At 43.1% G+C, this 25,257-nt stretch overlaps 1 protein-coding gene across 7 annotated transcripts in view; it reads left to right on the forward strand.

The window, feature by feature from the left end:
• Positions 1–25,257, forward strand: part of ELMOD1 (ELMO domain containing 1) — an 81,147-nt gene that overhangs the window by 19,797 nt on the left and 36,093 nt on the right. For 4 of the 7 annotated variants that reach the window (XM_069972027.1, XM_069972030.1, XM_069972026.1 and 1 more), the window contains exon 2: positions 23,162–23,250. The exons of 1 other annotated variant lie outside the window; for it this stretch is intronic. In XM_069972027.1, the coding sequence (XP_069828128.1) occupies positions 23,234–23,250 (17 nt within the window). In that variant the 5' untranslated portion in view covers positions 23,162–23,233. Of the gene's footprint in view, positions 1–4,794; positions 4,866–21,496; positions 21,519–23,161; positions 23,251–25,257 lie in introns of those variants that run through there. 2 more of the 7 variants (XM_069972028.1, XM_069972029.1) reach the window with 2 other exon arrangements.

A 25,257-nucleotide genomic window follows, 5' to 3' on the forward strand; every position in this document is an offset into this window, starting at 1 on the left:
TAAATCTCCCCCATAGTGTTTTTTACATATTTGGCCCAGATTGGCCCATTCTTGCCACCTTTAACATCCACTTAATATTATATACACATTGCTTCAAGGCATCATATGTCAGTCACATACTGTATATAAGCCGATAATAAAACATCATATTTTGTTGTAAAACGCATTGGCCGGCAATGGAAAGCCATGACCAGCCTAGCATGGTAACCCCGCGTTATAGCTGTATACATAGAGGCAGGTGGTTCCTCCCTCTGGCGAGAGAACCGGAGCCATTTACATCCCTGTTGAAGCAGAAAACGTGTCTGTGTGTGAAGAGGCCTTGGAGGAGCCATCGGGCAGCTTCATCTACACAGCAACAAGAAGAACTGAAGCGTTAATGACTTTGCCTTTCAATATTGCACAAGGCATTGGCTGCTGTAACCAGCTGTCGATTAGTAAGGCTGCCATTGTTTGCATGCCCTGAAGTCTTCATGCTACTCACACCGCTCCTCATTACCCGCTTATTTACGGAGGACTATTTTTGGTGCATGTGTTTTGTGTACAGTGCGTTGGTTTTATATGTTTTATTGTTTGTTCAATGATCTGTTTTTTCCTTATAACCAGATGTCTCTTACAGCTCGAGAGATTTTTATTTCCGATTTGCATAGGTTTCAGTCAGGGTTCATTTTTGCGACTGTAGAGTCATAGCGGATACCTTATTTCAGTCAGGGTTCCTTTTTGCGACTGTAGAGTCATAGCGGATACCTTATAGTCAAGAACTTCATGGGAATAATAACGGCAGCGGGAGTGAAGGGTGCTGATCTGGTGGTGAGCAGTGACCTCTCCACTCATGAGGGCTGGACTGTAAGTGATAGTGTTAGCATAGGAAGTATATGGAGAACGGATACTCTGCACTCCAGTCGTTCAAAGCAATGATGACAACAGCAGGAGAAGAGTATGTTGATCTTGTTATAAGCAGTGACCTGTCCACTCATGGATATGTTAAAGAGACTCTGTAAGCAGTAGGTTTATACTGCCCTATCTCAGGGTAGCATACACTTGTGACAGAGATACTGAACAGAATGATGTATCGCTTACATTGTTCTGTCTCCATTATGTGAATGTGCTCATTGGTCCTGGATATTCATGAGCAGCAGCACACTCTTGCAGTTGGCAAATGTCTATCTATACTGTATATAGGCAGACACCTTATATTCAGCAGCTTGGGGGGGGGGGGGAGTTAATGGAGAAAGGATACACTGTAGTCCAGTTGTTCAAAGCAATGATGGCAACAGCGGAAGAAGAGTATGTTGATCTTGTTTTAAAAAGTGACCTTGTGATTATATTACTGAGGACTGAAATGGATGTAAAATGGTTAGGATACAAAGTATTTTAAAAAAGGACACTCTATAGCCTAGTAATTCAAAGCAATGATGACAGCAGCAGAAGAAGAGTGTGCTGATCTTATGGTAAGCAGTGACCTGTTCACTAATAGGGTTATGGTGAGGACTGGGTTGCATGAGATAAAGTCAGGGTATTAATTATATGAGAACATCATAGTCTATAGCCTCGTAGTTCACAGCAGAAGAGGAGTGTGCTGATCTGGTAGTACGCAGTGACCTGTCCTCTCTTATGGTTCTATTGCTGAGGAATGAATTGCGCAATAGGGTTAGGGGAATCAAGTAGGCAGGGAAATAACAATCTGTTACCTAGTAGAAGAAAGGAAGGAAGGCAGCAGCAGAGGGGGAGTGTGCTGAAGCTGAGGGAGACATGTTACAGTAGACTGGACTGTGCATTATAAGGATATGAAATAGTAAAAGAACTGTCTGTAGCTCCATATCGTGCACAGAGCTCAGGATAGCATGTGATCTAGGTATACAATTAACAGGGAGAGAACACTCTGTAACCTATTAGACCAAAGGACTGAGGAGACCTGGTAGACCAAGGACCGACGATGACAGCGTTACAAGAGAGTGCTGATGGTGTGGTAGGTAGTGACCTATCTAGTTACATAGTTATGTTATTGACAGCTGGATCAATGATAAAGACATTGCTATGAAGTAGGTGGAGAAGGAACACACTGCAGTCAAGGAGATCAGAGGAATAATGATGGCAGCAGAAGAGGAGTCTGCTGACGTTGTGGGAGGCAGTGACCACTTTGGGGTTTATGTAAGGACAAGGCTGCATAAGGAGAGATTTTCTGCTTCTAAGATGGATAGGAAGGTGAATATAAGAGAGGGAGGATGATGGGTTATTTATTCTTGTGTATTACTGCAGAAGAAATTATTTTATTCTATTACAAACCCTGTATCCATCACTCCTCAGTTCCTTTCATCCTCCTAGCAGTGATAATAGGGCTGTGTTATGTATGCATGGGGGTTGGGTCTGGATTCTAAAAAAAAAAGAAACAGTCCTGTCGCTCAAGAGCCAGTTCTTAAAGGGGTTATCCATAATTAGAAAAAGCACAGCTACTTTCTTGCAAAAAGAGCGCCACCCCCTGTCTTAAGGTTAGGTGTGGTATTACAATTAAACGCCATTCACTTCAACGGAACTGAGCTGCAAACCCCCCACACCCAAACTAAGGACAGGAGCTGTGCTGTTTCTAAGTCTCCTTTTGATTTGAAGAGAGAATATTAATAATAAATTATCTTTGAACCTGGTAAAATCTGAGAGGAATCGTTTTATCTTGGAAGATGCCGGCACAAGTTCATGATGGTCTCGTTTCAGATGAAATATAACAGGGGAAATAGAGTCTTAACGCTGACACAATTTACCTTTCTCCGAGGAGCAGTTAGACGCGTTTTAATTATCTAGCTCATGAAGAATTTAAGGCGGCGTACAGAAGATTGCTGTGTCTTTTGGGCTAGACATGAATATTGTTTAGCCCAAGGTGTTAGCAGTATATCATGGGTTGTACATGTAACAGATAGGGCATGCTGTTTTTTGTATTTTTAACTGAGAACAGCTTAAAAAAAAGTCTCAATGACCATCATATAAACTGGACGCTGTAAACTATGCAAAAATGCACCCTGGAAGCCACAGCATAATACAATGGAAATATACAGCTAGGACACTGCGGAAGGAGTTGTCCCATCAGAATGAATGTGGGTCATTACATCAAGGCAATACATCATTGGGTATGTCCACCAGAGCGGGAACTAGGGGTGGATGTGTGCAGTCTATAAAGTGGCCCCAAGAGAGGGGAGGAGTAGGCTAGCAATCGGGTAGGTATTAAGACCCTATTACATGAAGCGATTATCGCTTGTCCGATTATTGGCCATTTCGGCTTTTAATCGCTTCGTGTAATAGAAGGCAACGATCAGCAGACATGAACGATAACAACTAATGGTCCTTTAACACGGAACGATTATCGTTCGTTTTTGCACAATAACGATGGCATTTGAGCGATAATCGTTCTGCGTAAACGCTGCGAACGATCAAGCGGCGAGCGAGAAATCGTTTATTTTGATCTTTCAACATGTTCTCAAATCGTTGTTGATCGTTCGCAAAAAATTCGCAGATTGCTCCGTGTAAAAGTACCATAAGATAACAACGATCTGCTTCCTTCGCACAGTGCAATAGAAGCGGCAGTAGCAGACTGCCGCTATCTCCTATCTAGATCCCCGCCCCCCGCAGCTACCCGTGGCCCCCCCTTACTTATCCGCTTGCTGTCGGCGCATGTAAGGGCCCTAATATACGTGACAATTTTCGTGCAAAAAATTGTTATACAATTTGAATTTAAACGATAATCGTCCTGTGAAATTGCGGGTAAGGTTGAAGAATCGTTTGTGTGTCGTTGATCGTTAATTTAGATCTCACCCTAAAATCCTTGTTAATCGTTCGCTAGTTGTTCACTTATCGTTCGCTAATTTTTTGCTGTAGTTCCACATTTGTTTGCTAATTGTTCAGTGTAATGGTGCGTTTACACAGAGAGATTTATCTGACAGATTTTTTAAGCCAAAGCCAGGAATGGATTGGAAAAGAGGAGAAATCCCAGTCTTTCCTTTATGACCTGTTCTTTGTTTATAGTCTGTTCCTGGCTTTGGCTTAAAAACTCTGTCAGATAAATCTGTCTGTGTAAATGCACCATAATTGCACATTGTTCATTCTTTTGCTGGGATCAGATGGAATAAGCGATCCTAGTAACAATCGTACTTAATAACTATTGTTCTCTGTAATATTGTGAACGATTTCAGATTAACGATAAACAATCTTGTTTGCTATCATTTATTGCGATGCCCTGGCCCTCAGGGGCCACTCCGCAGTATAGGTGTTGTGGAATGGCTGGCACAAGGGTGGCACAGCTGCGGACCGGTGTACTGACCATGCGGAGACACTGGGCATGCAATTCCTCGTTGCACTTAGTTGGGGCACCAGATAAAACACCAATGCCAGGGTTCAGTAACAACGGTGGTTACAATTTTATTGTAACTGTGGTAACTTTTTGCAACAGTCTCATCCGGATGCAACCGGGAATATAGCAGACTTGTACAGAGCAGAGTAGAGGTGGTGCTGCAATAGGCTATTGATAGAACGTGCCGGATGATAGGAGTAGTGGTGATGAGAGAGTAGGGATGCTGCGTGGAATAGATTGAGAATGAATACTTGCGGTAGAACAGCTTGAGTTGATGAGGAAGTTGATGAGAAACGACATCCAGATGAGAGAACACTCCTGGCACTTGAGACAGGCGGATAGCCGATGACTGGAACAGCAACACGCACAGACCTCTCTTCTGAAGGTGAAGAGGGACACAGACAGCCTCCTTCCCTGATGGTGGAAAGGAGAACACACACAGACAACCTATCCCCTCTGTGGCAGGGAATAGACTGACTTGCAAGAGGAAGTCACATGGTAACCCCTGGCCAAAGCTCGACGGCCATTGGAGGTACCATGGTAACGGGGCATGGTCACGTGATCAGCAGCCTTTTGCATACCACTGTACAGATATATACACAGGAATATACATGAACCTAAGAGTTATAGGGACTATACAGGAAACATTTGCAGTGCATATAGTTTCCAGGACAGGCATGGCTATAGCAACAGAGGTAGACTTAATATGAGAAACAGACAGCCTGTTCTGGGACACTGCATTATCATTAATTGTTAAAAATCGCTTAGTCTAATAGGACCCTAATAGCGCCGGCAGCGAGCAGGGAACGAGGAGCAAGTAAGCGCTGACCTGACAGGTTGGCGCTCGCTTGCTCCCAGAGATCGCCCCATGTAATAGGGGCTTTAAAAAAACATTCAATTCCTAGGCAAGAAGGATCCATTACATTATTTAAATGGGCACTGCCATTGAAAAAAAAAAATTAAGGGACATGTCAAAAGTTTCCCTTGGTGGTCTCACTTCTGAGACCCCCACCAATCAGGAGAACAATCTCTACCTAGTCTATAGGGCTGAGATGATTGACAGTGGGGATGTGAAGCACTCTGCTCCTTGATTGTTCTTCTGATCAGTGGGGGTCTCAGCAGACACTGACCAATCCAAACTTTTAATGTGGCTCTGTAACACGTTAAAAATTTTCTTCAAAAAGTCTCTTTTTTGGTTTCTGGAGGGGGGGTCTATTGATGGACTCCAACATAAACACCTTCCGTATAGCTATGACTCTTATAGACTCCCATGTACTGGATCTGGCCCCATGGAATATAGATCAAAGGTCTGAACTATTCCATCCATTATAAAATACAAACCCACCAGAGCCCACCAGAACATAGGCCGGATGACACTTTTTTAGCCTCTGTTGGGTGATTGGGTCTATGGGTATGTTTGCTGTCTGCTTTAGAAATTTTCCTGATGTGGACACCACTGTCATAGTGTGGAAAGAGCCTTTAACTTCCATCATCGCTGATAATGAGAAATCTCATTTGGGGATCAAAAAAGGGAGACTTACTATTTCATCTATCATTCGTCTATCTTATATCTCATTCGTATCTACTTTTTTTAATGCTGAATCTGATTTTCTTTTCAGTGTTGCAAAATACATGTCAAGATACGAGGGTTATTATACCTGCAAAGAGGCTTCAATACACATTTGTGGTTCTGGTCCCTGAGGGTCCGTCCACATTGATGGACTATATGTAATTTACCGCTGGTGCATTCATTATGGGTGAACTGCATCTGACCCTCCTGCCTCATGGGTCATTGATCCCTGACACAGCCGCAGCTTTCTGTCCATACGCAGCTGCTCATCTCCTGATATACGTGAAGTACATCAATGTTTGCATCTGATCTGTTCTTCGATCCCTCCCTTCAGTATCTCCCTTAATATCTCCCTTAGAAAATGTGTTTTATATATTTTATATTCAGGTTGCAGTAAATTGCAATGTTTTTCAAAAGCTCCCAGAATTGCCTATGTTGTTGTATTGTAGGTATAGTACCGTGATCACTGGCAAATCTTCATAAAGAAATCCCCCTCTGCGCTCACAAATATTTTAGTGCCGTCATTACAGCTTAAACCCTTATTCATACACTCTATTGCGGGCAGAACCTTGTAAGGCTACGTTCACATCTGTTATTTAGCAGGACTCAAAATGCCCTTTTAGAGTCCCATAAAAAAGTAGGTCCAAAAAAACGAACATAGTCATTAGTATTGGTACCCAGCATGGGTACTCCACAGTATATGGCGGTGTGCTGTTCTGCCAGTATGCTGACATATACCCAAAATGTAGTCTACTTTTAAGAGTTGGTCGTAGACTAACTTTGGACAGGATGCTCTATGTACTGTGTGAGTGGAACATTGACTAGTATGTCTATATGCTGTAGCCCTGCCCCGAGCATGAGACATTAAAAGGGTTGAGAGACATGGGCAGTGGTGGTTGGTGTCATGTATGGCCCGCAAGGAAACTATAGCAGCTACTCTACAGAGGAAGACCATGAGTGGGATTAAGGGTACACTCACACATAGTTTTTGAGGGCATTTTTTATTCCCCCCCCCCCTAAAAAAGCCACAAAAACCATCACACGTTTTTCTGGTGTTTTTGGTGCATTTTTTTCTTTGTGTGTGAAAGTTTCTTTGAGACTTTAACCGTTTTTCGAGCATGCGTTTTTTCACCTGAACATGGACTTTAAAACTTAAGTTTGTGTTCAGGTCAAAATACCGACCCAATTGCCCCTGCTCCAGAAAAGAAGGGGTTAAGTGACCCCTTCCTTGCTGGAGCGGGAGGCAGACATGGCACACAGTTTTCTGTGTGTAGTGTCCCCTGTGTGTGGGGGGGGGGGGTTTGGGGATGAAGGGAACAGTCGGGTCCACAGGGGGTTAAATGAACCACTAATATGTCAATTCTCTGAGTGGAAAGCAGATCCGGCACGGAATTTTCTGTTTAAATTCCGCTGTGTGAAGAACAGAGTGGGAATCCCATTGAACTCAATGGGACATTGCTCTGTACATATTTTCTGGGCAGAATTTCAAACAGAATGTGCGTAAAATTAAGCACAGATTACGCTTATTCCTTAGTGTGAACATCACTGACACAGCGTCCTCTGCTGCCACCTCTGTCCAAGTCAGGAACTATCCAGAGCAACAGCAAATCCTCTTAAAAAACCTCTCCTGCTCTCCAGACTGGAAAAAATACCACTTCCTGCAGGACATACAGCAGCTTATTAGACTTAAGATTTTTTTTATAGAAGTAAATTACAAATCTCTGGCAGTAGTTAATGTGATTTTTTTTTTTTTTTTTGCTGAACTACCCCTTTAAAGGTAATGTAACACTATATATGTTATCAATAGTGACTGTGAACTGTGCTTGTAAGCATTAACCACCAATTTCCATTCAGGATGAGAATGATAAGCCCCTTAAATAATGTGGTTAGTACAGAAGTAACCTATGCTATGTGAGCCGTGCTACCCTCTAGCCAGGGGCTGAGAGCATAGCCCTTATACATGGGCATTTCACATAGTAGTAGGTAGCACCCACCATGAATATTGTTACACCGTAGTCCGACTCTACAATAGTATGCAGGGTTCAGGCACAACTACTTTCCCTCATCTACATCTCCAACCCCGGGTTACCACAGAGCTCCCACACTATTGAAGATGTGTGCATGTCCCCCCTGTCAGAAAGCCCCTTGTGGCTCTCATTGAGTCTTTCTTATTTCTATGGCGGCCATCTTATGGCATCTTGAGGATTGTATGGAGGCCTAATACAGTCATGTGCACAAGGCCAAAAAGTGATACTGACTTGTGGTAGTTGTAAAGTACCCTGACAATAAAATCTAATGGAATCTGTTATTACATGGTTTCAGGGTACAGGACATGGCCTATTTAGCTTTAAGACCTAATTCATGTGTAAAAAATGAATAATTTAGCTTCATTACTTGTCCCTCTCAGACCAATGACCCTTTTCTTCATGCATTTCTAAGCTCCGTATATCTAATACTGCTGAAAAAATAGTTATAAAATGGGCAGTAGAGATGCAGAGGGAGTTTTATATGATGTATAGGGTTAAATACAGCAGAGAAGGCAATGTGTATATGCTGCCAACTCTCCTGTACGTGGCTGTTATATAGTATAAAGGGTATAGAAAGTTCCAGATCTCATCAGGGATGGGCACCACTTAAAGCTCCAGCATTTTTTTCCCTCTTAAATAAGAAAGTTATACAGATTGGTAGTTTACTTCTATTAAAAAAAAAATCTCCAGTCTTCCACTACTTATCAGCTGCTGTATGTCCTGCAGGAAGTGGTGTATTTTCTCCAGTCTGACACAGTGCTCTCTACTGTCACCTCTTTCCATGTCAGGAACTGTGCAAAGCAGCAGCAAATCCCCATAGAAAACCTCTCCTACTCTGGACAGTTCCTGTCACGGACAGAGGTGGCAGCAGAGAGCACTGTGTCAGACTGGAAAGAATACACCACTGTCCTGCAGGACATACAGCAGCTGAAAAGTACTGGAAGATTTTTTAATACAAGAAAATTACAAATCTCTGGTACTTGTTGATTTAAAGGAGAATAGATGTCTTCTTGATTATCAGGGTGGTGACAACATTTATATAGGACAGGAATATGATAGAAAAGAGTTGCTGGTGCGGGTGTTAAACAGATGGTAAATGAGACACCGCCGCCAGAAATATGGTGATGCAGGAACAAGCAATGAACGTTAAAGATCACGTGGTGCCCCTATGAGCCCCTTCAAACGGCTTATGTAATATTCACACCATCAATACCCCATAGTATAGACATGCATTTTATAAGGCTGGATCCCCCCTTTAAAGGGGTCCACAGGTTAGGGGGTAAGTGCCATATCGTGATGGTCCCATTGAGTCAGTAGGGTATTGTTTCTTCAGATGTACAGCCTTTGGCTGTCCAGGCGGAATGATGGAAATTGTGGTTTTGCAACAGCTAGAGGGCCAAGTTTCCCCATCTCGGCTATAGCAGGTGTATAGATTGCAGTAATACTTGAGGTATCTAGGGGACCCTGTGGTTTTTCCTTTGTGGTCTGGGAGCTATACATAACATTACTAGTTTCTTTAACAAGAAGTTAATAAATTATATTAATCATGTGAACCAGTCGGCTGTATAACAATGGATGCGCGGCCTGTGAATAACATTCAGCGCTAAGGTCCTGCAGCGCCATGTGACGTCCCTCTGCTACCTGTGTCTACATCCACGGCGCCCTGCTATTGTGTTCTCTGTAGCCGCTTAGCAACAGGGAATCAATTAAACATGTAGCTCGGGTTCTGCGGACAAGGAAATCTGGAGAGCCGGGGCAAAGGAGATGATAGAGGAGAGGGGGAGAAAATCCATGCTCAGCCTGAGAGGAGGACGGTAGCTGCATTTACTGCATGACATGAATGCAGATATGTGGCTCCATAGCAATGCTCGCCTCTCATGGGTCACTCCAGATCTCTCGGTACAATGACTGGAAACCATGAAACAGTATTCACTACCGTGGAAACAAAGGCGATTATATTACCATGGGAGCGTATAGCTCAGGAATCGCCATAGCAAAGATTTCTTAAAGGGGAAATGTTGTTAAGAGGGAAGGTGTTGTTTTGTCCCATATATATATATATATATATATATATATATATATATATATATATATGAAGTTGTAGCAGTCCCAATATATGAACAATTAAAGGACTGGTCCCTTCTTGGATAAACTAAGAGACAAACTGGCTTCGTTCTCCATGGCAACCATTGAGAACTGCTGATGTGATTGGACAGCAAGACCCATCTTTTTTTAAATGCTGAGCTCTGATTGGTTCTTTCCTGTTTTACTAGCAGATAATATTGATATGTGTCCCAGTTTTATATATGCCTTAGCATATATAGTCGGTTTATAACTGAAATACTGCCACCATGTGGTTGGATGACCACATGACATAAGACATTTAAATGTGTGGGTCAATAGAGGGGGACTTGACGGCTAATTGTTTATACTGTAGGGGGCACTGTGTCTCGCATTCACCGGCCAGGGGGTGAGGAGAGGGAATGATACCGTGCCACCCACTCACAAGTGTAGCAGAGAATGGCTCCTGCTAATATACAGTGTCATGTGGGTGATATGAAGCCAGCCTAGAACCACTCCTGACTATACAGTGTGGGGGCAGGGCTGGCAACTATTGTTTGCACATAACAGATCTGTATAGTATAAGGGCCCAGGACTTTTGAATGAGGTCATGTGACACGTGGATAGTGAAAGAAGACAGAGATAGGAAATTAGATGGACAGAGCAGGCCAGAGGGGCAACATGCAGAGGGACGTTATGTCATTCATTGCACCAGGCACTTGTTTCTTGTAGAATTAAACTCAAACAAAGCTTGTCACAATGCCCCACCAATGTACATATCTGCTCTCATCTCCAGAGTGTAAGATCTTTGGGGAAAGTCCTGTATCCTGTAGAGTGTAAGCTCTTATGGGCAGGGTACTCTCTCCTGTAGAGTGTAAGCTCTTATGGGCAGGGTCCTCTCCCCTGTAGTGTGTAAGCTCTTATGGAAAGGGACCTCTCTCCTGTAGTGTGTAAGCTCTTATGGACAGGGTCCTCTCTCCTGTAGAGTGTAAGCTCTTATCGACAGGGTCCTCTCTCCTGTAGACTGTAAGCTCTTATGGGCAGGGTCCTCTCTCCTGTAGAGTGTAAGCTCTTATGGGTAGGGTCCTCTCTCCTGTAGGGTGTAAGCTCTTATGGGCAGGGTCCTCTCTCCTGTAGAGTGTAAGCTCTTATGGGCAGGGTCCTCTCTTCTGTAGAGTGTAAGCTCTTATGGACAGGGACCTCTCTCCTGTAGAGTGTAAGCTCTTATGGGCAGGGTCCTCTCTCCTGTAGAGTGTAAGCTCTTATGGGTAGGGTCCTCTCTCCTGTAGGGTGTAAGCTCTTATGGGTAGGGTCCTCTCTCCTGTAGGGTGTAAGCTCTTATGGGCAGGGACCTCTCTCCTGTAGTGTGTAAGCTCTTATGGACAGGGTCCTCTCTCCTGTAGAGTGTAAGCTCTTATCGACAGGGTCCTCTCTCCTGTAGACTGTAAGCTCTTATGGGCAGGGTCCTCTCTCCTGTAGGGTGTAAGCTCTTATGGGCAGGGTCCTCTCTCCTGTAGGGTGTAAGCTCTTATGGACAGGGTCCTCTCTTCTGTAGAGTGTAAGCTCTTATGGCCAGGGACCTCTCTCCTGAATTGTAGAACTTTGCATGACTTTAAGAGAACAGTACCATGTAATTTCTGAATCCAGAATGGCTCTTGTAGAAAGTGGTGTATACTCCATTTGCTAGGACCTATTGGATAAAAGCTATAATTTTTCTGGATCCACCTACATAAGTATGTGATGCGTACTCATTCTGGGAATTTGTTTTACATAAGTAAATGAATGAGGGCATACAACATACAGAACTCTATGTATACAGTGTAGGAGCGGAATGAGTCATAGAAGCTGGCAGCTACAATGTGCCCTCTAAGAGCCTCTCTATAAAGCAGGTTTATGTAGCAGCACTCCTTGTCCTCCATGTCTCGAGAGGGCTTCATGGCACACAGCTCATGTGGAGTTTATAGCTTCTCTAAGCCAAATACCAATATTAAATGCTTTTTTCTGTAACTTTATTCTCCATAAAGAGATTATTTAGTTAAGTAACCTTTTCATCTGCTAGCTTAATAAGAATTCAGGGCTTTTCAAAGGCGAAACAAGATTTATATTCATCTTCTTGTTAGAGGCATTAATAATTCTAACGTTAATGAGCTCAAGTGAATTATCATTATCTGTTAATGATATATTATACTGGAGGGTGCCCACCCCTAATTTTCATGCTATAGGTTTATATGCTCTCATACTAAAAGCTGGGGTGCCAACCGGTGCCCCAGTTCTATGCAGCCCCCCACCCTTCAGGATGGATATGCTTGCCTATGTGGGTAATATGCGGCTGGCACTCTTGTAGAGGGTATGTTGGGACTGTATTAGTCATATTTTAGTCCCTATGGATCTTTAGATCACTATGTTATGCAACAGCCCTCAGGCCGGGCACCAAGCATAAAAAAAATTCTTCACTTTATACTGCACTTTAAAAGTCAACAATAAGCAGTGTTTGCTGCTAAGAGCTGCAGACACCATTGGATCGCAGTTAGGCTATAAAAACAAACTGTACCTTTCCTGGAGTTGATGGTGGTGGGGAAAAGCATATAAAATCGCCTTTTTATTTCAAGTGTCAAGAAGGTGGAGCTAAGGAAGTGCCACCATCTGGCATGCCTCCCCACTCACCCTCACCTCCTATATCTTCCTTGGTTGAGATATAGTCTCTGTATATCAGACGAGAAGGGAATGTTGGTTGAGGGTAAGCGAGGAGGTGTGCCAAACTGAGGCACTTGAGCAGCTTAGTCCCGCCTCCTTGACAAGTTTATAAGTTTGTCCACCACTATGAGCTCCAGGAAAGGTACAGTTTTATACCCTATAGCGATCCAATGGTGTCTGCAACTCTTAGCAGCAAATGCAGCTAACATACTGACTAATTCTGTTAAGGGCTTTATCTGGTATCTTGTTGGGGTGGGTCACTTTTGATTGGTAGGAGTGGCTCATTTATTCTGGTTTGGCTTATGAAACCTCTAGTCATGGTCTGAGGTTTCTTAAAGGTGCAGAAACATTGGCTGGAAGTGTTATCTACCTCCAAAAGGTGGTACCAGAAAGCTGCTTTGCATATCCTCCTTCCCAGAATTCTCAGTGGAGTCTGAATAGCCTATAGGTCTCCCCACACCTTCAGGATGCTCTCCTCAAGGAGAAATATTACCCCAGCTCATCTTTTGGCATCAGTGAGATGTTTGAATGGGCTGTGTCCCCGGGCACAAGAAGATACTTTTAGCAGTTTCTGTGCTTGGTATGGCATTGTTGGGGGTCTGAGCAGCTGGTCAGTCTTTTGACCAGCTTAATTTTTTGTGAACCCTAACAAAAAGCAGACAACCCCTTTAAATATTACATACTTGGGTTGAATAACAGAGGGAAATATTAACCCCTTAAGGTCAATGGCAATTTTTGTTTTTGCGCTTTTGCTTTTTCTACTTATGTTTAAAAGGCCATAGCGCTTGCACTATTTCACCTAGAGACCCATATGAGCCCCTTTTTTTTGCAATACCAATTGTACTTTGCAATGACATACTTTATTTTCCCCTAAAATATGCTGCGAAACCGGGAAAAAATCATTTGCGCTGTCAAATTGAAAAAAAAAGGAATTTGTTTTGATTTCAGGGAGTTTCTTATTTACGCTGTTCGCCCTATGGTAAAACTGACTTGTTATGCATGTTCCTTAAGTTGTTACGAATACAACGATATGTAATTTGCATAACTTTTATATTATTTGATGGCTTTTAAAAAATTAAAACCTTTTTATATAAACTAAATATGTTTAAAATTGCTCTATTCCCAGGCTTGTAGCGCATTTATCCTTTGGTCTATGGGGCTGTGTCAGGTGTAATTTTTTTGCGCCAAGATCTGTACTTTCTATCGGTACCTTGTTTGCGCATATGCAACTTTTTGATCACTTTTTATTAAATTTTTTTCTGCATCTGATGCGACCAAAAATGCTCAATTTTGCACTTTGGAATTTTTTGGCGCTTACGCCATTTACCAGGTGAGATCAGGATACCAAATATGTTTGTATATTTATTTATATTTATAAAATGGGAAAAGGGGGGTGATTTGGACTTTTAAAAAACACTTTTTTCCTTTTTTTTTTTACATTAACAAGAAGTCCCCCTGGGGGACTTGTATATACATAGCACTGATCTCTGATATATACACAGCAATGATTATTGTAATCGGTTATACATTGCTTTGGCCTGCTGGGGGGGGGGGGGGCGGAGACCCGTCCCATTAGACACCAGGGACATGAAGTATAAAGCAGGTTTGACGGCTGCACTGAAATGCTTAATTAGCCGGCGCAGCAACGGGACCCGCCCCGGCTAATAGAGGCACTTCCCGAGCGCAGATATCAGCCGGAAGCGGTGCCGTTCAGAGCGGGGTCCCGGCAGGACCCCTTTCTGAACTCCCCTGCGTCACCATGTCGTACCAGGTACGTCATGGGACGTTAATGGGTTAAAGGAGATGTCTGGCCACATTTCACAGAGCTCCTGGATCTCACCGCCTGTCATCTTCTCCCCGGTTTCGGGTTCGTCACATCCCATGTTCAACGTCACAGATGGGTGGGATTTAGCCCCCTGGGCCAATCTGTGACAGCAGCGGTTTCCCATCCCAGTAACTGACTGGCTGAGTGAGGCATCCATTAGCCGGGTCGTGACATGGAAGGGGGAAGGGCATGAGAGGAGCTCAGAAGACAGCCAGCGAGGTTCAGGAGCAGGACGCAACTGTAACTTTTCCTCCCATCCCCTGCCGTTAATCATATTTTTTTACTTCCCAGCTGGACTCCTCCTCTAAGTTTTCCAGATAAAGCTCAACTTTAGGCTATGCTCACACACAGTATTTTTGCTCAGTATTTTGGTCCGCATATTGCAGCCAAAATCAGGAGTGTATTGAAAACACAGAAAGGCTATGTTCACACACTGTTGAAATTTAGTGGATGGCCGTCATTTAATTATTGGCAAATGGCAAATAATTGGTGTTATTTTAAAATGTCGGCCCTTGTTCTGCAATAACGCATTATTTGTCATAAATAAAAAATACCAAGCAAAAATATTGTGTGTGAACCCAGCCTTACAGCATAAGGTATTAGATCAAAAACTTTCCTGTTTGAAAGAAAGAATCCAGCACTTGCACACTTCCAGAATTCCCTAGGGCTGCATCCAACTTCTGCAGCCACGAAAATCAAATGCTGAACGCTTGGGTTCTCACAACTGCCGAACCCGAATAGTTTGACAGGTCCGCTGAACACTAGTACTAGGTACATCTATGTGGTCTAATAACATCTAGGTATTAGTCTAGAAAATTAGCACTTTTCATTGTGTGGTGTCCCATGCTTAGGGTGTTATTACACGGGCCGATGGGGGCCTGATAATAACTGTAAACGACCGCCGATCTGCCGAAGCAGCTAGAGTCACTCAGTTCTTCTAGTCTATCTACTTCCACTATGCAGTGTTAGACACTACAAGGAGGACAAGTCGGGGATTAACCCAGCCCATGCCGAGAACCACTCTATGAAGTGCAGGGCATTATCCTACAACACAAAGGAACTAGCCTGGATAGAACAAAGTAACCAGAAGGTCTACGTATTCTATCTTGCAGTGCAGGTGACACTGGGACACCCTTGGATGCTTAGCTTCACCCAGGTAACTACGGCTAAGAGTTGTATCAACCTAGTAGGACGAGTACCTCGACACTGTAGGGCAGAAGGTGGTCTGACAACAAAGTCTAAACACAGGTACAAGTATCTTTCACTCTCAAGTATTCTTGTCTAAAGTTCCGGCAGAGCACAAGACTAATTTGGGTTGGGACTCCCTTGACAAATTCCTCTCATCTCTACTGCTCCACTCTAAACTCTAAGCTATACAAGCACCACTATAACTACCTCTCTTGTACTCAGCACTTACAAGTATCTCTTGGGACAGATTCAGTGAAGCACTTAAGTCTGTATCATGATAAGCTATTTACTGCCAAAGCGTTTGTATTGTTCAGAGACTATACAGTAAAGCTATACTATTTATTTCACTGGGACTTCTTTACATCAGCACCAGCACCTACACACCTTGGGTCATTTTCCCCTTTCTGTGGGTGGCGGTACCGATAGTCCAGGTGGGTCAATTGCCACTCTGGACTACCGTGAGAGGAGCCCAAGGGACCCATCACATCCCGGCAGGTCACCGACCATTGGGGAACAGTAGAAGCCGCCCGTATACAAAACAGGTACCAACATCACACCTGTGTGCTGGACTGGCACTGGCATCACGACAATCACCATCACTGGCCAAGTACTGTACACCACAAGTGGTAAGTACAGTTCTTTCCCAGTGGTAAAGTGTTCTGTAGTTTCATAGAAAATGGATGACATACAAAGTGACTACAATAGTCTGTAAACCCCAGATATGGGAAATCTAAAGAAATTGTACAAAAAGCTCTATTTTTTATGGAGGAGTTATCTGTTCCCTTCTCCCAACAGTACTCCATTCTGTCCCAGCTCCAGGTAGTATGTGAGTGTAGTGATAAGTGACAGTCCAAGATGGTGATCCCGCAGCTCGTTCTGTTCGTGTTACATGAGCGGCCCGTCTTGGCGCTCGGTTTATCTCTTTAGACAGATGACTCATGCTCGCCCCTCCTCAGCCACCATTCTCATGGTCGCACAAAAGCCAGGTCCCTGAATGCTTCTTGCTCTGTCACAACAATTACATCCCCGCAGAAATCGGGTTCGCAGATAGTTACTTGAGCATAATGTGAGCAAACAAGCGGGCGAGACACGTGTCCTTCTCAGCTAGGTGCTTATTCCTACAGTACGTGGACCGATACATAGATGTCCCTGCAGATCGCCATTAGTGGTTATTTATTATGGGTTTTATATTTTTCCGAAAAATGTAGATTTTTTTTTTGTTTTGTTCATTACATAAGAATTTCTATAGCGATGATTCATTGTATTGATGCGCCTGTAAGAAACCTACTAAGCTGGAGAAATTATGGGGGAGACTTTCTAAACTAAAAATTCTATTCGGTTCAGTTTGTGCTTAAAACTTTGCTGAAAACTTTGGGGGAGATTTATTAAACATGGTGTAAAGTGAAACTGGCTCAGTTGCCCCTAGCAACCAATCAGATTCCATCTTTCATTTTCCAAAGAGTCTGTGAGGAATGAAAAGTGGAATCTGGTTGGTTGCTAGGGGCAACTGAGCCAGTTTCACTTTACACCATGTTTGATAAATCTCCCCCTTTGTTTTTTTGTCCAGTAAGGTGCGTGCTGTAGCAACAGAGGGGGATGACTTAAAGGGAACCTGTCATGTATATGCAGTCGGCATCACATTATAGAGAATGAAAAGCTAAACAAGTTGTTGTGTATCTTCTGGGGGAAAAGATTTAGGAGAACTTGTAACTGCTCGCTCTAGGCTAAAGAGTCCAGAGGGTGTCGAAGAGGCGGGGCCTAGAGCATCCATGGCGGCCTAGGCTTGCAGCTCCTCTGTCTCCACCTTTCTTCTTTGTAGGAATGCCCCTGGACTGGATCTTTATCTTCAGCAGGCCTAGTGCACGGATGTTCTAGGCCCCTCCTCTTTGACACCAAAATGCTGGAATAAAAAAAGTTTTTTACCAGAATACCAGCAACAGGAGACAAGGGAAGACCTTCAAAACGGTACTGGAGGTTTGGGGGTGTTGTCGGGCGATTCAGATTCGCTTTAACCCAGCAACACTACTTCCAGCCTCATTCACTGTGTAGTGCGGGCACTAGAGATGAGCAAAGCTGATTCATTTTGCTTTGTATGGTGGCGGCTTGTTGAAGAGGGTGGATACAGTCAGAGGACTGCCTTAGCTGTATCCATGTTTTCCAGGCGGTCCTCGGCTGTATCCATCCTCTTCATGAAGCGACCAGCTGGCTGGAGTCAAACAACGGTCAGTTTTGCTTTGTATGAAGCAAAAAGAATCTGCGTCGCTCATCTCTAGTGCTGCAGAATCTGTTGGCGCTATACAAATAAATATTATTATCTTTAGCGGGCACCATGGCAATCCCTGTCAGCTGATCAGTAGGGGTGCTAGAAGTCAGCACTCTAACGATCATTGATTGACAGCCTGTCCCGAGGATAGGCCACCAGTCATCTCAGCTTAAAAAAATCCCTTTAATTAAAGGGAACCAATCACCCAGAAAATCAATGTAAAGACAAGGATATGTGCTGATAGATCACCCAGCACACTTCCCAAATATGCCCCTGTAACCTCTGTGCCCCCCTCAATTAGACAGTAATCTTACTTTGTTCAGGTCACGCGCTGTATGTAAATTTTTGCTAACTAGTCCTGGTGGGCGTATGTAGTCCTGGTGGGCGTATGTAGTCACGGTCCGGGGGCGTATCTAGTCACGGTCCGGGGGCGTATGTAGTCACGGTCCGGGGCTGTAATCACGCCCAGAGGGGCGTGATTCGGAGGCTTGCGGTCCAGTGACGTCATCCGGCGGCTTGCGTTCCGCGTCGCGGCCGCGCTGACGTGTTCGGGAACCCGCGCATGCGCAGTACGGCGGGAGACGACGCTGACGTACTGCGCATGCGCGGGTTCCCGAACACGTCAGCGCGGCCGCGACGCGGAACGCAAGCCGCCGGATGACGTCACTGGACCGCAAGCCTCCGAATCACGCCCCTCTGGCCGTGATTACAGCCCCGGACCGTGACTACATACGCCCCCGGACCGTGACTAGATACGCCCCCGGACCGTGACTACATACGCCCACCAGGACTACATACGCCCACCAGGACTAGTTAGCAAAAATTTACATACAGCGCGTGACCTGAACAAAGTAAGATTACTGTCTAATTGAGGGGGGCACAGAGGTTACAGGGGCATATTTGGGAAGTGTGCTGGGTGATCTATCAGCACATATCCTTGTCTTTACATTGATTTTCTGGGTGATTGGTTCCCTTTAAACTCCAATCTTTTACCTGGATTTACCTTGCAAAACCTGGTGTAAAGGCTAGTCTCGCCAGAAAACAGATCACCTATGCAGGTAGTGGGTCTATAGAAGGCAGTCTGCAGGAAAGAATCATGTAGGATTTCTATAAGGCCTTATTCACACGTTCCGTAATTTACGGATCCGTATCCGTAAATACTGAACGTGTGCATAGGGCCTAAGGGAGTATAGAGAGAAAATAGAGCTCATACAGCTGGCTGCATTGGCTGTAGAAACAAAAATAAGCAACAATTTTAATAAAGACCTATGGAGGAAAATGTTTTTGCACCATATACTGTATACATACAAAGCAAGAATTTAAAAAATGTAAAAAAAAAAAAAGAGTATCCATAGTCTTTGAGGGATGTGCAGAAATGTGGTGCATTTCATTGTAAATGTATTGACCCATCTGTGTGAAACAAAATCGTGTCTGATTTATGTCCCATAGAACAAAATCACAGCTCAGGCTTTGCGTTTCAGAATGAGCTGTGATTGATAATTTTGGGACATTTATTATGTGTGTTAGACCATTCTTTGCGGCTCTGGTGACAGGGGGTGTGGCTTAAACTGGAAAAGGGTGTGTCATCTGTGGAAGGGAGCGGTATTAAAATGTGGCAAAAAACAACAAAATTTAAGTAAGAGTGTAAATAATTAAAGGGGTTATCCAGGATTAGAAAGAGCCCAGCTACCTTGTTGCAAAAATAGCACCACCCCTATCCTCAGGTTGTGTGTGGTATTACAATTCAGCTTCAATGGAACTTAGCTGCAAAACCCCACACCCAGACTGAGGACAAGAGAGGTGCTGTTTCTGGAAGACAGCGGCCATTGTTTCTCTAACCCCTTTAATGGCTACAGAATCTGCCCCATTGTGGCTGCATAGAATGTGGGTAGGGTTCATCTTTGAAGTAAGCAGAATTGTGAATGCAGCTCTAGACTAAAATACAGCCTGTAATAGATAAGAAAAGGAAATGTGCATCATTATAGCATCGGATGGTGTCTCTGCTAATGAAATTAAAAATTAAATTACCAGTAACATAAAGCTACAGAAAAAAAAAATAGAATGAAGAAGCACAAGAGATCTGTAATAGAATTGTCCCTGTAATTCAATGTACTAAGAATAGCATTGGTACTCGATAATGATTTGTGTTAATATTTGGTTGTACAATCACCTCGATGTTCATTCTCATGAATTTGTATGACATGTAAATCATCTACCTACTGCCCATGGGAAATGAGGATTTGTATGGACATAACCTGCTGGTTCAGTGCTGCACAGGGACAGATATAAGGGTCAGACGTGTTCTTATATGCTACCTCAGTGTGTGTAATACAAGAGGGCAATGACGCCCCCCCATGATGGCTCGGTTAGGCTGAGTTCACACTACATTTTTTCAATTCGTTTTTTTCATTCGTTTTTTGCAAAAAACGGATGCATGTGTGTGTATCTGTTTTGATCCGTTTTTCCATTGGATTGCATTATTAAAGGGGTAGTGCGGTGTTAAGTATTTATTCAGTAAATAACACACAATACAAAGTTATACAACATTGTAATGTATGTTATGTATGTGAATCGCCCCCTTACCCATGTTTCTCCCACCCACGCTAGACCCGGAAATGTGGTGCATTATACTTAGCTATTCGCTGTCGACCCTGGCCGCCATCTTGGGACAATGACGTCATCTTCAGGAGGCCGGCCGGACCGCTCCATCCCTCCCTCATGCCGCGTCATCAGCTGCTCAGCCGCCATTGGCTGAGCATAACTATGCTCAGCCAATCCATCCCCAAACTCCTATATTGCTTATAATGCTTTGACCTGATGGTCCAGACGTACTGGAGATAGTGGCCCAACTCAAAGTTCTTTTCGGTAATTGATAGACTAGAGATCAAAAGGCATAAAGAGAAGGGCACATCCTCTTACAGAGTAGTAGATCATTGGAAGAAACTTCCAGCAGATGTGGTTGGTAAATCTACAATAACAGAATGTAACCTGCCTGGGATATACATATATCTATCCTAAGATAATAAGAAAGGAAATACTAATTGGGCGGACTAGATGGACCAGGGGGTCTTTTACTGCTGACAATCTTCTATGTTTCTAACATGAAGTTGAGGATGTTTTATTGACCTTTCGGAACATTACCTGGTACCACGATGGTGCGAGCACTAAAACTGCATTCTAGATCACATTACTTCCTTTATAGTTTGATAGCCTGTGGTCATGTGTATGAGCCTGGAGCTTGCTGGAGGTCTGTAGCATCCTCTGTATGATAAGTATGCTGACGCACTAATCCTTATACAGTGCCCTTTCCCTTCCCATCCCCCGACCCCCCCCCCCCCCTTTTTTTTTCTTTAACCCAGTGGAGTTTTGTATTTAAAAGAGCTAAGAGATAAATATGTGCCCACCTGCTGCCAAACCCCAACGGGTGCCATTGTTATCATGCCATCCCTGCCTATTCCGACACATAGGAAGTACCCTCTTAGCCAGTCACTAGCACGCCAGGATACAGAGAGGCAGGGAGGGCACCATCACAATGATCAGCATCACAGTATTACATGGTATATGTTTGTTTACTTCTTGCATCCTGAGCTCTTTTACCTATAAAAATAACTATCTGGGCAACCCCATGTGATGCTTGTTAAAGGGGTACTCCAGCAACATTTTTTTTCTACCAAATCAACTGGTGTTAGAAAGTTATACAGACTTGTAAATTACTTCTATTTAAAAATCTCAAGTCTTCCAATACTTATCAGCGGATGTATGTCCTGCAGGAAGTGGTGTATTTATTTTAGTCTGACATAGTGCTCTCTGCTGCCACCTCTGTCCGTGTCAGGAACTGTTGAAAGCAGCAAATCCCCATGGAAAACCTCTCCTGCTCTCCAGACTGTAAATAATACACCACTTCCTGCAGGACATACAGCAGCTGATAAGTGCTAAAAGACTGGAGATTTTTTTTAATAGAGGTAAATTACAAATCTCTGGCACTTTATGGCACCAGTAGATTTGAAAGAAAACTTTTTTTTTGCTGTAGTACCCCTTTAAGTAAAGACCAGTTCCTGTTACCTTGCATTTGATTACTGTCTGTTCAGAAAATTTTCCCAGGGGATAGAATTGACTTCTATTTTACCTCATTAGGTTAAATGCTGTCTGTGTGGTTTTTTTACTTCAGTAAGCCATAATTGTAACCCACTATTGAGCAACCATCAGTCTGACATCCCTCCGAGCGGCTTGTGCTTGAAAGGTTACGTCTCAAGATGCCTGTACATGTAGCTGTAGTATGCGGTGAAGACAAAAACACCCTTCAAGGCAACACTGATTCACTTTAAAGGGGGTTTCCAGAAAATGATGCCTGCTTTTTTCCCCAAAACAGCACCTCTCCTGTCCTCAGGTTGGATGTGGGTGTGCAACTCCGTTCCATTGAAGTGATTGAAGGTGAATTGTAATACCATACATGACCTGAGGACAAGGGTGGTGCTGTTTATGTAAGAAAGCACCAGGTTGTGTGTGGTATTACAATTTGGTTTTATTCACTTCAATGAAACTGAGCTGCAAAATCCATTCATATTTGTAATTTGCTTCTATTTAAAAATCTCCAGTCTTCTAGTACTTATCAGCTACTGCATGTCCTGCAGGAAATTCTTTCCAGTCTGACTCAGTGCTCTCTGCTGCCACCTCTGTCCTTGTGATGAACTGTCCAGAGCAGGAGAGGTTTTCTATGGGCATTTGCTACTGCTCTGGACAGTTCCTGACATGGACAGAGGTGGCAGCAGAGAGCACCATGTTAGAATGGCAAGAATACACCACTTCCTGCAGGACGTACAGCAGCTGACAAGTACTGGAAGACTGGAGTTTTTTAAATAGAAGTAAATCACAAATCTATATATCTTTCTGAAACCAGTTTAAAAGAAAAAGATTTTTTGCCGGAGTACCCCTTTAAGATAACCCATCATGTTTACATGCTGTCGTGTTAACCAATGATATCTGTTTAGTCTTATACATCGGTGTCGTAGAATAAAGAAAAAGCATTATATAAGGGATATTAGTTGGAAAAGAATGTAAAGTAGATTGGGAAAATCCCCAAATTAATATTTATGTAAATGAAGATGAAGGCAGAAAATAATTGAAGTTGGCGGATAAGCTGACACAGGAGAACGAGCCATTTTCTGTCTTCTTAACTCTCTTCCCTGCTGACTCTTTTCAGATTCTGTCGGCACAAGTCTATTATCGGGAATATTGCTGAGGATTCTGCGCTTGGATTGTCGAGGGGGCCACAATGAAGCACTTCATGAAGTAAGTCATTGCCTCTGTGTGCTTAGTGGACAGGATGAGGCTATTCATGTTGTACCTGTTGCCTACACAGAGTGGAGGCAGCCATTTTGGAGGTGTTCTGAGCTGGGGTTATCACGGTATCCTATGTTCTTTCCATCTGTCACTGGGGAATTTGGAAAAAACAAACATGTTCTTGCTTAAAGGGACTTTTTGACTTTATGCATATTAAACTTAAAGGGGTTATCTAGTTAAAAAAAAAAAACTAATAGAGAGGATCCCTGTCCACAATTTTCATCTCTTTACCAGAATGGGCTGTCCTCTATTATATACTTGGCACAGTTTATACAATGGGAATTGATGTAATGCCTTATTCCACCTGTGGTGGTGCTGCAGGGAAACTGAACATCTACTGTTAGGCCTCTTCGCACACACGGGGGATTCAAGAGCAAAAATAATTATATAGTTATATATTGCTGGGACTAATGTAAAACAAAAAAGTGATACCGTCAGCATTTACAAAAAAAATTACATAAATGCTCAAAATACACACATATAGGTGTTTTAGATGTATAAGTATAATAAAGTTTTTATAGTTTTTAAATTAAAAGGGCATTCCACTCAAACATAGCTTTTCATATGTTGCTGCCCATGGTGACACTAACAATTCCTTCCATACTTGTTGTTATCTATTCAGTCGTCTTCTCTCAGTTCTGAACTGCTGCTTTCTGCTGAAGAGACAGAAAACTGTGTGTGAGCTTTTCACTCTGTCTCCCTCTCTCCTCAGAGACAGCTAATGTAAAAAAGTCCCCGACTGGCTTTATCTGCGAGATTGTAGCTTCTTTGTAATGCCGAGAGGGTTATTTTAAGGTCAAGTTGCCCATGAACTCACTGTGATTATCCCTCCCAGCATTTCAAAGTTGCAGATAGGGACTTGTTTACATCAGCCGTCTCAGAAAGAAGGAGGGGGAGACAGAAAGAAAAGCTAACACACAGATTTTTGTGTTTTCTGCAGAAAGCAGCAGCTCAGAACTGGGGGAAACAGACTGAATAGATAATAACAAGTATGGAAGGAATTCTTAGTCTCACCATGGGCAGCAACATATCAAAAGTTATGTTTGAGCAGAATACCCCTTTAAAACTACGTGTAAACTGACATATTCCATTGAATTTGATGCAATTCAGTTGGGAAAAAAAAACTATTTTATGCTGAAAAAAATAAATTCTTTATAGGATATCTTTCACTTTGTCATCAGACCCCAATTGGAATGCTCCCTTTAAATGTTAAATATAAATACAAATATTGACCTGTCAGACGTTGTAATCAGTGGGGGTCTGAAGTGTCCACCACTCACTGAAACAGCAAAAGGTGAATAAGTTAGTATAGTAGACTGATAATGTCTTACTCGCATTACTCCAGAAAACCTCGTTCAGAAAAAGGGAGTTGGTTTTGTCAATGAGAAATTGTATAATTGTAGTAATTGTATCAAGGAAATTTTGTAACTTTTTTTTTCTTTTTAAATTCATCTAATATTCTTTAACTACATGTTCGAGATAGAATGTACCAAATAGGGTACCCAAAAGTAGGATGTGCCATATCAATATAGGTAAAAGGCTTAAGAAGAAGGGAACGGGTGTGAAAGGACGAGAGATTGTAAGGAATTTTCTTGCATATGGAACAAATAGCCATAAGCGGGGTTGGTGGGGCACATTACCTGGACGTTGGGTACCGAGAATTCATTACTCGGTACTTAGTACAAGACTAAAGGTACTAAGGTACGAGACTAAAGGTGCCTATACATCTTCAAAAGCTTTCGGCTAAATGATCTCTTCCAGCCTCCCCATACACATGAATGTTCATGTGTTTTCTATGGGGAGAGCCGTAGCCAGAGCTTATCCCTCCGAGAAGTCTGACCCTTCCCTCTACCAACATCATCTGTCAAAGGACAGTCACAAGCCCCCCATACACTTTATACTGTTGGTCAAATCCAGCACCACCATCAGGTTCAACCAACTGTGGCATAAAGTGTA

This window comes from Dendropsophus ebraccatus, chromosome 5, assembly GCF_027789765.1.
Source record: "Dendropsophus ebraccatus isolate aDenEbr1 chromosome 5, aDenEbr1.pat, whole genome shotgun sequence".
Lineage (NCBI taxonomy): Eukaryota > Metazoa > Chordata > Amphibia > Anura > Hylidae > Dendropsophus > Dendropsophus ebraccatus.